Genomic DNA, 15,240 nt, shown 5'->3' with positions numbered 1-15,240 from the left:
TTTGCTTATGCACCCATTTGCCTTCCGTGATCATATCGGGGAGGTGAGCACACAATGATATGATTTTTTTCTTCTAGCTAGATGACCGCATGTTTACATTCTAGTCTGGCTTCCTTCTTGTATACGATAATTACCTTGTGGTGGTGGTTCAGCTCTTTGCCCAAGGAACTAAAACATAGTCGTGTGGGGAACAAAAGTATTTAGACACTATTTTAAATGTAGGTCGATCAGAAAAATAGTTCCGCTTCCATTTTTAATATTGAAAATGCCCCCATATGCCCATAGTGGCATGAGGTGTTTTCTGTTGATTAGCAGCTCCTCTTTGAAAAGGATACTTAGAACCTTAGAAATGAAAGAAACTTGGATCATTTAGCTTAGTCTGTGTCTTCAGGTTCCTCGATATCAGGTTGGAGATCTTACAGAGCTATAGTAAAGGAAATCTTAAGTTCCCTAAGTAATTCATCCTAATAAAATAATTAATTTCTTTAAAGGCACTCTTTAGAAAGTAATATGTCCCCTGTAGAACAGGGTAGAACTGCCACAGACAGTTTCTAAGGCTCATTCTTATGGCCCAGCCACCGGCTGCACATTGCAGCAGCACCCCACTCGCTGTTGAGTGAGGGCTATGTAACTTTTTCATTCATTTATTTCATTCTTGCATTCTATCGTATGATCTGAAAATAGTCGTGACACCTGTGTCACATATATAATTATTAAAATGTTCTTGCCTCTGTTGAAAGGATTGTCATTAATGACTGAGTAGCAAGGCTGTAGATACAGAACTCAGAAATTCAAGGTGCTGCGGATGAAAAGGTTACCAAAGTAGGAGGGAACTACCAGAGAAGAGTTTTGAAAATAAGGAGAATGGATAGTGGTTGTCAATGCTACACAGGTGTCAAGGAAGACCCGCGTGGAGAATGTGCTGGGTTAACAAGGTCTTTCGTGACTGTGATAGGAGCCCTTTCTTTGGAACATTGTTCTGCTCAAGTTGGTTGCAACCCCAGGTGACCGATGAGTGTCAGTAGGACTGCGTCTTAGGGTTTCCAAGGCTGTGACCTGCTAGGAAACCTTGCCGGCCCTGTCTTCCAGTTCCCCTGGAATGGGCTCACAGCACCAGCATTCGGGTGAGTCGTCAAGCACTTGCACCACCTTGGGACTCCTTTCTGCGGATTCAAAGAAGTAAAAAGATTGCAGTGGGTTAGGGAGTGAAGAAAAGATGAAGAAATGGAACTGGTTTTCATTGGGTTGTTTGGTGGTAAAAACAAAGTTGCCTGCTCCATAGATGTTGTTCTTAAACTAATGTGACCATTGTTAGTATCTCCTTACCCCAGCGCCTCCTTCCTTCCTATGCCCTTTCTTGTCACCAATTTTTTAAAATATAATTATTGACTGTCATTTTGAACCACCCAGGTGTTGGATTCAATGTTTTCTTTGCTCTCAACCCTAATTTTACTGCAATTTTATACTCCTGACTTATTAATGTCCTTTTTAAAAATTCTGATGGAGTTAACTTCTTATTTCTTATTTGTATTATCTTGCTGCTTCTCTTATTGTAACTTGTTTATTGTTTCTTGTTTGTCTTTTTGGGCCTTACTGTTTCCACGGTTTCAGACCCTTTTTGCCTGAGAAGGCTGCAAGGGCAAGCACTGTCAGTAACCCTTTGGGTTAATTAGGCATTTGTTTTTCAATTGATTTTTGATTGCATGTTTAGTTTAATTATTTGGTCCCAGTTTAGAACCTTTGCTCTAAACTAAGATAGTTCATATAGACCTGTGATTTTCACTTTTACTTCTTTGCAGAACAATTTTCTGCAAATCTCTATTTTTCTAATCATTTTATTGAGGGCTCATACCACTCATCACAATTCATACATCCATCCGTTGTGTCAAGCACATTTGTACGTTTGTTGCCATCATCATTCTCAAAACATTTGCTTTCTACTTGAGCCATGGTAACAGCTCCTCATTTTTCCCCTTCTTCCCCGCTCCCCCTCCTTCATGAACCCTTGATAATTTGTAAATTTTTGTTATTTTGTCATATCTTACACTGTCTGACGTCTCCCTTCACCCACTTTTCTGTTGTCCATCCCCCAGGGAGGAGGTTATATGTAGATCCTTTCTACCCCACCCTCCCGGTATCGCCACTCTCAGCACTGGTCTTGAAGGGATCATCTGTCCTGGATTCCCTGTATTTCCAGTTCCTATCTGTACCAGTGTACATCCTCTGGTCTAGCCAGATTTGTAAGGTAGAATTGGGATCATGATAGTGGGGGGGAGGGGGAAGCATTTAGGAACTAGAGGAAAGTTGTATGTTTCATTGTTGTTATACTACACCCTGACTGGCTCATCTCCTCCCGAGACTCTTCTGGAAGGGGATGTCCAGTTGCCTACAGATGGGCCTTGGGTCCCCAATCTGCACTCCCCGTCATTCACAATGATGTGATTTTTTGTTCTTTGATTCCTGATACTTGATCCCTTGGACACCTCGTGATCACACAGGCTGGTGTGCTTCTTTCATGTGGGCATTGTTGCTTCTGAGCTAGATGGCCACTTGTTTACCTTCAAGCCTTTAAGACCCCAGAGGCTATATCTTTTTGATAGCCAGGCACCATCAGCTTTCTTCAGCACTTTTGCTTATGCATCCATTTGTCTTCAGCGATCATGTTGGGAAGGTGAGCACACAGTGGTATGTTTTTTTGTCTTTGATGTCTGAAATTTCTAATTTCTAATATGAACTCTGAAAGCAAAGTGTCTCCAGAGATCCAGTTTCTTATTCCCACATCTGTAGTACGGTTTACATTTGGTGGCCCACTGAAGTGCTTTAGTTACAGTGCACCCAGTGCTGTAAATGAGAGACTTCCTGAACTACTGTTAAAAACTAGAGCAGTTCTACTCTCTAGCATGTGGAGGGACCTTGAGTTATATGATCCCCTGTCAATGGGTGTGTATTTTTGTTTTAATGTAATTACTTAAATTCCACCATTGTTATTAGTGATCTGTAACTCACCATCCTGCTGTGACCTCTACCAGCCCTTGCTCAACACATAGTCAGCAGCAGCCCTGTAATTAGTGTGACTGCTCTCCTCACACCAAAGAGGTCTTTGCTTCTTTTTTCTCTTGAACTCCTCTTCCTTAGCCCCTTTCAATAGGCATCACATCATAAGGTGGTTTTACTCTCCATTTCTAATGATTTTATTCACGTTCCTCGCCTTTAGTTCTTATAGGTGCTAATTTTCATTGCTCTTCAAATGTTTCCCATTGCCTGTGGATTGACATGCACATTATCCTAAATTTTAAAGATCCTGAGGTTTGTAGGATCATAGATTTCAAAGAGTTTGTTTTAAATTTGTCATTTCTGAAGATGAAAGTTTCCAAAAAGAGGAGTTTTAGACATTTGTACTTCTTTAACTTTGTAACTGTATTTCCTAGGTATATACTTAAGGTTTCTACATTTCCTTTCGCCTTTTCTGAAGCACCTAATCCATGGACCACATTTTCTTACCATCTCCATGAAGTTCTGATGTCTTTGAATTTTCTCCTTCTGAGCTTGCCCTAAATGCTTAAATTCTTCCTCATCCTGTAAGATCAGTAGTATAAAACTTCATCACAGTCAAATGTTCCCAGTTTTCTACTTGTTTTTTTGTTTTTAATAGCAGTTGGGTTTTAATAACTTTAATTGTGAGTCTTTAACATTTAAGACAGAAAGTGTTATAGTTCATGTGTAAATATTGTAGGAAAAGGACTGAAGTTTTCAGAAAGGACATGAATATACTTTGTGGGGAGGTGTGGGTGAGCCTATTGTATTCTAATTTGAATAGATATGTAATAGAAAACAATTTAAAAGGACAGTTACATAAATTAGGTTGAAGACATGGAATTAATTAGACTAAAGGACAAATGACTTTAACTTTTAGTCGTTTATGTTGATCGCGATACTTTCCTTTTGTTCAGTCTTTTGTTAGCCAGTAGTAATTTTGCATGCACTATTTTAATGTTGATAAAAATATTTTTTCCTTTTCATAAAAGAGAGCTGTAGTACACATGGATGAGCACCGAGAAGAGCAAATTGTGCAGTTACTGAATTCTGTCCAAGCTAAGAGTGATAAAGATTCAGAAGCACAAATATCCTGGTTTGCTCCTGAGGATCATGGGTAAAAAATATATATGTGTGTGTTTGTGTGCGCACGGGCATGTAGTATAGGCTTTTGAAGAATGAGCAAAGATATTACAAACAACTGCTTTAGGCACTTTAGTAAGTGAAATTTAGCTTTGAAGTAGGGATCCTCCCCCTTTTATATACACATAGTAGATTTAGTAGAAGACAAAAAATGTAGATGATACATGGTCAGCCTATGAAATTTATTCTTTTTTGTTATATGTACCCATTGTTAGCATTTCAGAAATCCCCCCTGGGGAAAGGCTTATTGGAAGTTAAATATGTTGTTATTATTTTAGTAGGGTTTTAGAAACTGTATTTAGGGGAAAGTTCGCAGAAATTTTTTAGGACTGTGTAATGTTGAATTTATAGATTGGGAACAGTGATCGAAAGAAAATAAAGCCGTGAAATAAAACAGTCTTAAAAAGCAAAAGCTAATCAAAGCAAAAAATCATTGCGTCATTGCAGTGCTGCAGTGGAGGATGGACAACCCTGTGTAGACTTTAATTTCTTTTATTTTAATAACAAACCCAAGAAATATCTGGCAATATTTACTTAAAGAGTAGAAGAATTTCAGTTCATTATAAGAACTATACTTTATAGTTAGTCTACTAAGAAAAAGAATAAAACTTTTTCATTATTGGTGCTTTTGGAATATTTAAATAATACTGTGTTCTGGGTTGACTAGAGAAGTACTCATATGTGTATGAGAGAACTTTATAACAAAGAGTAATTGTACATTGAGAAAACATCCCAGCCCAGTCCAGTGCAAGTCTGTAAGTCCGTTATTAGCCCATATGTCCGATACCAATCTATAAATTCCTTTTCAGACTCATGCAACATATGCAATGGTGCCAAATGTAGGAAGGTCACAGGCCAGTGGGTGGAAAGTCTTGTAGATCCAGTGGTGGTGGAAGCATCTTAGTGCTGGTGTGGGTCTCCACATGGCTCCTTCAGCTCCAGGGCTCTGGCTGCATTAGCATATCTCCAATTGGCTCATTATCAGTAATGTCTAGTAGGGAGTGTCTTGTGTGTCCCGCCTCTAGTGAGCTATTTACCTCCTTAGTGCCTCCAAAGCGGTCATCAACCTGAAACCCAATTGACCGACTAAACTCCACCCCTTCACTCTACTCTCTAACAACGGATTACGTAACTACCACAAATGTGCTGATTTATTTTGTTGCAGGACTAGCTCTTTGACTTTTTAATTTTGTTACAATAGATATGGTACTGAAATTCCTACCGAGAACAAACCAAGCTCAGAGAAGAAACTTGAGGACCAGAAAAAGAAATTGATAGACCAAGAAAAAGTAACATTTAAAAGCAAGGACAGATCATATATTGATCGTGATTCTGAATATCTCTTGCAAGAAAATGAACCAAATGTAACCTTAGATCAACAACTGTTAGAAGATTTACAGCGGAAAAAAACTGACCCTCGATATATCGAAATGCAGGTAATAAGCAAGATGTGAAAAAACTTACTACTATTACTATTAATACTTACCATCTTCTTTTGCTTGATATAAATGTATTTACACTTTGAAGTAGGTCTTTGAGGTGTTTTCTCACCGGCATTCCATATGGAGATTTTTCCCCCTGAGTTTTTTTTAAGAGTAGTTGAGAAAAGCAGTGAGATAAAAATTATGCATACCCTACTGTCTACTTCATTTTCAGCAGCTTATGTAGTAAGGACATGAAATGTTCGTATAAAAAAAAAACTGGCTTGAGCTTAATTTTTCTAAGCCAGTTTAATGAGACATCAGTAATTACTGAGTCAAATTAGTTGCTGCTGAGTTGATTCCAATCAGGGCAAGTCTCTGAGTGGTGAAAATGGGTAAGTGCTCAACTAGGTACCAGAAGATTGGAGGTTTGAAGCCCATCTTGAGATGTCTTAGAAGAAAGACTTTGAGGTCACGTTTTCAAAGGTCACTAACCTGAAAACCCAGAGGAGCACAGCTCTGTTCTGCAACACGTGGGGTTACCATGAATTACTGAGTCAAAGATGTTAGAGTTATAAAGTTTCTTCCCTTCCTGGGAAAGTTAGGTGGCACACTCATGTTTACTGGCTTTAAAGCTTGAGCTATGTGAACACTACAATGCTTCAGTACTTTCTTTCCTTGTGAGGCTACATGATACTTGAAAGTGACTTCCAAACAAGAAAAACACATTTTAGCTTTGAGAACATGCTAGACATAGATGTAGTAAAAGGTTCACCTATTTTTATTTCAAAAAGAACTATTAAGGGAATTCTGAGGTCCACAGCTATAAATATGTAGTATGATTTTGGAGAAAGCATAATGACATCTTTGTAGGAAAGAAAGGATCCATAGATGTGACAGATGAAGAGTGGGGTTCTTGAACTGAGGTGGTTCTAAAGCCACCCTTTGTGGCTCTCTGTGATGCCTGTTAAATAAAAATATGATTTGAGAATGTAGGAAATTTCATGTATGGTCTAAAAATGAATTCAGAATTCAGAAAGGGAAGTTTCTCTGTTACTCTTAAGAACAAGAAAAGTCTTACCTTTGTGTCAAGATCATGGCTCAAATAGTCAAGATGGATAAGCTAGTTCAGAAGAAATTGGGGTGGGGGGGTATGTGTAATACATGTCCAGTCATTTTTGTAAATTCCTTAGATGTACTATATCATTGAATCTGCCAGCAACTCTACAGAGGAGGAAAAAAGATGGTTAGGTTAAGTTCCCTTCCTAAGGTTGCATAGGTAATAACTCTAAATTAAGGTGTGGTGGGAGCTCAACTTCTTAATACTTAGTAATGTGCTATGTCTTTTTATATCACAGTTTTCTTAATTTCTACCATCTAGGTCAGTGGTTCTCAACCTTCCTAGTGCCGTGACCCTTTAATACAGTTCCTCGTGTTTGGTGACCCCCCCAACCATAAAATTATTTTCATTGCTACTTCATAACTGTAATTTTGCTACTGTTAGGAATCGTAATGTAAATATCTAATATGCAGGAGGTATTTTCATTGTTACAAATTGAACACAAAGCATAGTGATTAATCACAAAAACAATATGTAATTGTGCATTGTGAAATGTTTATTTCTAATTACAAATAAATGAAATTTTGTCTTGAAGTGTGGTGTAGCATGGGGAACAGTCTTCACACCAGGTACTTGTATGTGGGCTTATCTGCATGTGTAGTATCTGCCTGGAGAAAGAGGAGCGGTGTCTCGGTTCCTAAGACCATCGGAAATGAGTTTTTTCTGATGGTCTTAAGCGACCTCTGTGAAAGGGTCGTTTAACCCCCAAAGGGGTGGTGATCCACAGGTTGAGAACTGCTTATCTAGGTGGTGGTGTAGTGGATTACACATTGGACTGCTAATCACAAGGTCAGCAATTCTAGTCTACTAGCCACTGCTCTGGAGAAAGATGAGCCTTTTTGCTCCCATAATGATTCACAATCTCGGAAACTTAGAGGTCTTTATCCCCTGCCCAATTGGGCTGCTGTGTGTCAGAATTGACTGGGTAGCAGTGAGTTATTTGCTAAATTATCTGAGAACTAGAAGACATTGTCTGTTCTTAGGCAGTTTATAATCTCATATATCAGCAATTAGGGAATAGAGGTTTGGCTCTCTTGGGCTAGACTGCTGCAATGAAAATCTTAAGAATCATTTATTTTTAAAGAAAGCAAATATTGATAATGCTCATTTTAAGTACAGTGCGGTAGATGGCTACATTTTACTGCAAAGAGTAATATCTTTAGATGTTATTAAATCTTATATAGTTTAAAGACGGTTATAGAAGGTTATGTACAAGGTTATTTCAAGCAATTTATTTAAATTCTTACATTGACTTGTTTTTGTGGTATTGGTAAGAGTTATTGCACCATAAAAAGAATAGCAACAATAGACTACCTGGGTTTGTCCTAATTTTATGTACTTTTTCTTCTTTTCAATAAAACTGGTTTATCTTTTATGCCTCTTTTTCTTAAATACATTTGAAGACATCTTTTGTTAAATAATTATTGTATCTTAATTTTTAGATACAAAATTTGGTTACCGTGGATCAGTAATGCTTACCCTATCTTTTAGTCAGTTCCTATATCTAATGGATTAGTCAGTGGATTGATAGATGGATTAAAAATGTGTAGAAATGAAATCTGAGAAATCAATTAAGGTAGAAATAGAACAACATAGTGAAAGCAATTCACAGATTATGAAAATAATCTTGGTTAATAGATCCTGCTTCACTGCCATTAATTTTAAGGAATTGTCTCCATTTTTCTGGATGTCAAAATTCTATTTTCGGGTGTCCCTGAAAAAAAGGAGCGATAAATTCTGGTAAAGAATTTTTTTTAAGCCTTGAGATGTCCCTTGGGCTGTGAAACACTGACTGTTGCGTTCTGGAGTATTTACCTGTGTCTGATGGCTCTGGTGGATAACCATTGAACTGCTAACTTCGAGGCTGGTGGTGCAGTGCTAATTTCAATGGCTGTTTCCACCAGCCATTCTACAGGAGAAAGATTGAGGTTATCTGCTCCTATAAAGATTTACAACCTCAGAAACAATACAGGGTCACCGAGTCAGAAATAACTCTGACAATGAATTGTGTTTTCTATTTTAATAATATTCTGATGACTTAGATGATAGTTCAGATATTTCTTTTGTCAAAATTAAAATCTTTTTTGTTTTTTGGTAAAATTTCAGCATTTCCGGGAAAAGTTGCCATCATATGGAATGCAAAAGGTAAAATATACACTATTTGATTTTCTTTGCAAAAATGCTCTTTAAAAAATAAAACTTTAAAAGCTGTATCTAAAAATGTAGGAACCTCTTCCTAAAGGTTATTATGAATTAGTTCATTGTTTTGAATGATTGAAGGACAAAAAGAAAAACTGTTCGTGATCATGAAATTTTCCCAGATTAATATCAATAATTGGAGGCTTCCGAATTTAAAAATAGAATTGTCACATATAAATTACTTTGAGTAAATTGGCTGTATTCAACTCAAGTCTCAACATTTTTACTAAAGATGAAACACCTGATAGTATGTTCTCTTACCTTGTGTTTTATCACAGAAATATCCTGTATCAAATAATATCGTTCCCTATCCCTCTTTGTTCTCCCAGTCTTTCTTTATTGAGGTCTTCATACCATTTATTACTTCTGGTCATTTCTCTGTGTCTACCGCTCCTAGGTATGTGTGCATGAAGACCCTGCCTAACTGGCTCAGGTTTATGGTTCTTGAACAGTGCCTGGCGTTTTAAAGGCCCTCTGTAGTGCTTGTTGAATAAATCACGTTCCACTTCAAAGTAATTAATAGTTACCATTCCAGTGTTCAGATGTGGAAATTATTCTGAAATGTGTTATAATGGAATGGGGACCCTTTAAAGGGGAGCTTTTCAAGTTAAATTGTAGATGAAAGTGAATGTGAAATACTCCTCTGAAACAGTTGGGTGATTTTGTTAACGAGTGTTTTTAATGTTAAAATACTAGTGTTTGTGTAAAAATTTTAAGGACAATCTTTACCCAAAAGGAGATTTATCATATACCTAAAGTTTGGGTATTTAAAAACTTTAATTATCTTTAGGGGAACTAATGAAATAAATTTTATTATTCTTTGTTCTCTGATAGTGTTGTTTAGAATTTGTCCTGACAGTACAGCTGTATCTGTGAAAAGTAATAAAAGTTCTGTAATGTCATTAATAGCCATTAAATGTGTCGGGAAGTTACCTCTAAACTTAAGTGACCCCAATTGCTAATGCCTTTTAAATTCACGTTATTTCTTGTGCGTGGTACTACATTCTTGTTAGTTAGTGTCTTCTTCTTGCAGTGGGTTTTTCTTTACCAGCACTTGATTCTGTTCATAATTTGGTTCTGCTTATATCTCATAAACAGGTAGATCCATATACCTAAACTGCTAGCATCGTACATAACCAATTTCTAAAAATGTTAAGACGTTTCTTAAGTTTTTTATCCTTGACTTGGTAGAATTTTGGTTGCTGTGTTTCAGACTTAATATGTAATGTTTTTTCTTTATTTTCTTATGAACTAGGAATTGGTAGATTTGATTGCTAACAATCAGGTAACGGTAATAAGTGGTGAAACTGGTTGTGGAAAAACCACGCAGGTTACTCAGTTCATTTTGGATAACTACATTGAACGAGGAAAAGGATCTGCCTGCAGGATAGTTTGTACTCAGCCGAGAAGAATCAGTGCCATTTCTGTAAGTAAACTGTCCTTTTTTAAATTCCCCTCCTTTTCATTCTCCTTCAGATAATCTTGCTGGAACTGACTGATGTGAAGATTTAGTCGTAATTAGATTTAAGATTTGTTTATTTGGTAGTAACAGAGAAGGAGCCCTAGTGGCGCAGTGATTAAGCAGTTGGCTACTACCTGAAAGGTTCACACTGAGAACGACCTAGCAGTCTCCTTTTGCAAAGAGTGTAGCCCGGAAAACTGTAAGGGGACAGTTCTCTGTCATATAAGATGCTTTGAGTTGGCATTAACAACACCCAGCAATAGCAAAGACCGAACGATTGAATGACCACCCTGCAGATAATAGATGTTTAAAGTAAGCTAAAAATCCAGACAAGTTTTAGTAGGAAAGGTTTAGAGAAGAGATTCGAACTACAAATAATGTCCATCATGAGATGCTTTCAGTTTTATACTTGATGCGTTCTGCTCTGTTTTCAGCCCTTAGTGAGTGTGTTTCTCAGTATGTCAGCACTGGATGCTAGTCAAAGATGGATGTTTTCTGTATTTCTCTTAATAATTGATTTTATTTTTCTGTTGAAGATACACATAGCAGAGCACACACCAGTCCAACAATCGTCTACTTGTACAGTTTAATAACCGCAACTAAGTTCTTGAAGTTGTACAGTCATTCTCACCTTTTTAGCATATTTTTAAAGCTACATTTTTGATGGTTGCTTTTATGAATGCAGTTAGCTGTTCAATAGGAAAATTAATCATGAAAAAGCCTTGCTTTATACCTTGTTTGGTTTTTCAATTAATCTGGGCTATCTGATACTGTTTTCATACATTCTAAATTTGAAGAAGGCAAACACAAATATAGAGGGTCTGCATGTTTGTTTTTTTGTTTTAGTTATATCAATATAGCAAATATATTTGATGTAAGTTAAACATTATTTAAAGATACTGGGGTTTCCTATAATATTTAACGTGTGAAGTGAATTTATTTCCATGTTACAAAATTCTGAGCATAAGTTTAAATTATGAAGATTTATGACTATCTTTGCTTTTGTGCTAGTACTGTGTATCACTTCTCAAATGATTTCATGTAGAATCTGTTTTCAGGAAACAGACGTTTTAGGAACACAACATATTTCCCATTACAGAATATTCATTTATAAGCTATTGTTTCTAAGAAATGCTGTAAGATCTGTACTTAAAATATTCACTTATATGGCAGTTATAATATATGTTGACAATAGGAAGCTCTATAATGAGGTTACTTTTGTTTTAATCTCTCAAGGCCTTTTGGAAGCTAAGCAGTTTCAAGTAGCAAAAAGTAAAATAATGGTCAAATTAATATGTACTAGATATAAATATTTTTTTATATTATAATATTTTTTTCATTTATGCAGAGTTGATTTTTGGCAACCATGACTTTCCGAACTCAACCCCAAACTAGGAAATCAGCAACACTGATTATCACCAGGAGAAACAAAAGATAGTAGCTTGTATTCAGTCTTAAATTATACTCAGTTATAAGAAACTATGATGTCCAACTATTTTAAATAAAACAAGATGGAAGATAAAAATTAGAGTCTGCTAAAGGGCCAGGGTGACAGTGCAGGTTAAACATTGAAGTGCTGTCCTAGAGGTCAATAATTCAAACTCACTACTTTATCCACTGAGAAAAGATGAGGCTGGGTGCTCACATAAAGTTTTTAAGTCTTGGAAACCCTGTATAAGGTCAGGGTGAGTCAGCATCGACTCAATGGCAGTGGATTGGTTTTTGTTTTTGCTAAAGGAAGGCACTTTAAAAATAGCAAGGAAGGAAAATCTGACCTTGAAGGACATTATAAGAGGAAATAAAGGAAAAGTGTAAGAAGCAGTCTACAGCTCATAAGTGGAGCACACACACAAATTTAGGTAATCTTAGATTTTAATATATATAGCTATGAATTATTTTTGTTATTGACTTCTTTGAACACCTGAAGAAGAAACTTTATAAACAACCCCAATTTTTTACTGGTGTTCTGGATATTTGTTCAAACAGAAACTGTGTGTGTAATTACTGATTTGAATTAAAGGTTGCTGAGCGAGTGGCTGCAGAAAGGGCTGAGTCTTGTGGCGGTGGTAACAGTACTGGCTACCAGATTCGTCTCCAGAGGTAAAGACTGTGCACTTCTTGTTACTGGTAGATTTGGACCGGCATTTCTAAATGTGCGTGTATATTACGGACTGGTTTAATTTTTTTTTTTCTGCACTTGAATTAGTAGACTGTCCCTTTCCCTGAAAGGAGTTGTTGGTGTCCTTTACCTTTTAGGACCACCTGTCCACTTCCCTGGTTTTATTTATTTTGCCATCTGAGTGTTCAGTATCTTTTGTGCCTTGTCTCACTCCATTAGGTTTCTCTAACCATCTTCTGGAGTTCAAGATTGCATTTAGGTTTTTAAACGAGCAGTTTTCACAGAAATTTAGGCCACTAAGTGATCCATATAATGTTACCTTTAAAACCAAGTCATTAATATTATATTGTAATCATCAAAATAATGTGTAATGAACTTGAATGTAGCATTTTCTACTGCTGTGGTAGGTGTTAGCATAACTGAAACAAAAGTATAGCTCTAGTAACGAGTTATAAAATTAAAACTTTTGTAATACATGGTTAGTTTTTAGAACATGGTAAGTTTTAGAAAGAATTAATTCATGTTCTTCCCTTGTAGTCGGTTGCCACGGAAACAGGGCTCAATCTTATACTGTACCACCGGAATCATCCTTCAGTGGCTCCAGTCAGACCCGTGAGTGCGTTTCATTAAGTTAAATATTATCACAAAATAGAATTAACGTGGATTTTCCTAATTGTGGTAGACAGTTAAGTATTATACTGAGTTATGTGCTTTCCTCTTCTGCTTCAGGCAATTAACCAGTGTGAGTCATATTGTCCTTGATGAAATCCATGAACGAAATCTACAGTCAGACGTTTTAATGACTGTTATTAGAGATCTTCTCACTTCTCGACCTGACCTGAAAGTAATATTGATGAGTGCCACATTGAATGCGGAGAAATTTTCAGAATATTTTGGTAGGTAAAGTTTAATGGTGATTAGTAAAAATATCTCAAAACCACGGAATTTAGAAGAATAACTAACTAACATCTTTAAGCATTCCATTTAGAGACAGCATAATTTTGGCTTGTCAGAGATGGAGATAAATTTGTAATGGAGAGTAACATTAAACCATTTCCATTTTATCAAAAGTAACTTCTGATACTGTGAGTCAATAACATTTTAAGTGTAATATGAACTTAAATAAACCTCATTCCTACTTGCAACAGTTTCTAGATGTATTGTAATTTTTTTTAATTAGACTGCTTTAAACTGAGCAAATAAATTTGTGTACATAGTCCTTAGAGTTCAAAATAGGACCTTGGGACTGTCGTTGGAGAAAATTCTCTATCATTTCTATCACTTTACCACTGCCGTAATGGTTACATATTGGGCTGTGATCCGCAAGGTCTGCAGTTTGAAACCCCTAGCTGCTTTTCGGGAGAAAGACAAGCAATTCTATCCTATCCTATAGGGTTGTTATGATTCAGCATTTACTCAATGGCAGTGAGTATCAAAGCCTACAGTTGGTGAAAGAATTTCCTCTGCACTTATGCCTTTGTAGGAGAAATCTTCACTTTAGATTCAAATGCCATGGCAACTAGTATAATGCTAAGTTTAGTTAATGTTACTGCTGAGTAATTAATTTTATTTTAGTGTTATCCTAATTTGAAGATGAGAGGAGTGAACCTATTTTAAATATTAGCAGCAGCACCAATGCTCTTTAGTGAAGACGTGTAACTGCTGCTGTTCTTTTCGGGGTGGGGGGGACAATGTAGCTTCTTAGGGCTACTTATAATGTAAATGGCATTATAGATTCCAAGCCACAAATTTGAATGGGTTTTGGTACAGTTTTGTGATTTTTCTTGTGGTTTGGAAGCATGTTTTGTGATTTCCCCTTGCCTGTCCTCTAATGTCATGGGATTGTATGGCAGTTTGCTAAGACTTGCTTTTGGAGCATTTGCCGTGTCCTGGATAGTACATTTGGTACTCTGTGCTTTTACCCTCATCATAATCTTGTGAGATGGGTACTATTTTTATTCCTAGTTTTACAAATGAGAAAGATATTTGAGAGCAATTAGGAGCTTACTTTAGATTACATATTAAGCAGAGAAATGAAAGGGTTTGAATGTAGATTTGTCTAGCTTTGAAGAACTTGCTTTCACAATGATGCCACAATCTCTCTTGTTTAAAAAATCTGGGTGGTTCTGTGTGTTAGGTATTGAACTGCCAACCAGCGACTCCTCCAGAGGAAGAGGTGGCTGTCTGTGTGCTCCTCTGAACATTTATTGTCTTAGAAACTTTGTAATAGGTCCCTATGACTCATAGTCAACTAGATGGCAGTGGGAAATTTTTTGGTTGTTTCTTGGGGGGTTTTTTGCATGGCTTGGACAGGGGTACTATAGGGAGAGTCTCTATAATTGGGAGAGGGAGGGAAGTAAAATGTAATACAACAATGTTCAATAAATGTTCTTGTATTTGTTCTTAACGAATCCTTTAAAATGTATTCCATTAATCTTTAGCACTTTGTGAGGTAGATTTTGGCATGTCTTCCCTTTTCCCTCTCTCTCTAAATATCAAAACTTCGAACTAAGATTATATTGTGCTTAAGTATATAAAAGGGGAATTTTGAAAGACAGAGCTATAATAATCAACGCAGATAGTCTGACCTCTGATTCATTATTGCTTTTGTTTATAGTGTGAACTACATGTACTTGTTTTTTTTTCTTTCTTTTTTTTTTCTTGTATAAGCTGAGTTTTTCAGCACATTTTTTTTTGTTTTCATATCTTTTTTTTTTTTACTTTATTTATTTATTTATTTATT

The 15,240-nt window shown here is 36.4% G+C and overlaps 1 protein-coding gene across 1 annotated transcript in view; it reads left to right on the top strand.

The window, feature by feature from the left end:
• The first annotated feature begins 4,033 nt into the window (after positions 1-4,033).
• The window catches only part of DHX36 (DEAH-box helicase 36), a 45,832-nt gene continuing 34,625 nt past the window's right edge, over positions 4,034-15,240 (top strand). The window contains 7 exon segments of the mRNA XM_004709024.2: positions 4,034-4,150; positions 5,378-5,612; positions 8,824-8,862; positions 10,172-10,342; positions 12,399-12,478; positions 13,035-13,109; positions 13,227-13,393. Of these exon segments, the coding sequence (XP_004709081.1) occupies positions 4,041-4,150; positions 5,378-5,612; positions 8,824-8,862; positions 10,172-10,342; positions 12,399-12,478; positions 13,035-13,109; positions 13,227-13,393 (877 nt within the window). The 5' untranslated portion in view covers positions 4,034-4,040.

This window comes from Echinops telfairi, unplaced genomic scaffold (assembly GCF_000313985.2).
Source record: "Echinops telfairi isolate 266 unplaced genomic scaffold, ASM31398v2 ScPeMD7_7421;HRSCAF=8459, whole genome shotgun sequence".
Lineage (NCBI taxonomy): Eukaryota > Metazoa > Chordata > Mammalia > Afrosoricida > Tenrecidae > Echinops > Echinops telfairi.
The sequence above is the reverse complement of the archived record's forward strand: the minus strand, read 5'-3'. Positions and strand labels throughout refer to the sequence as shown.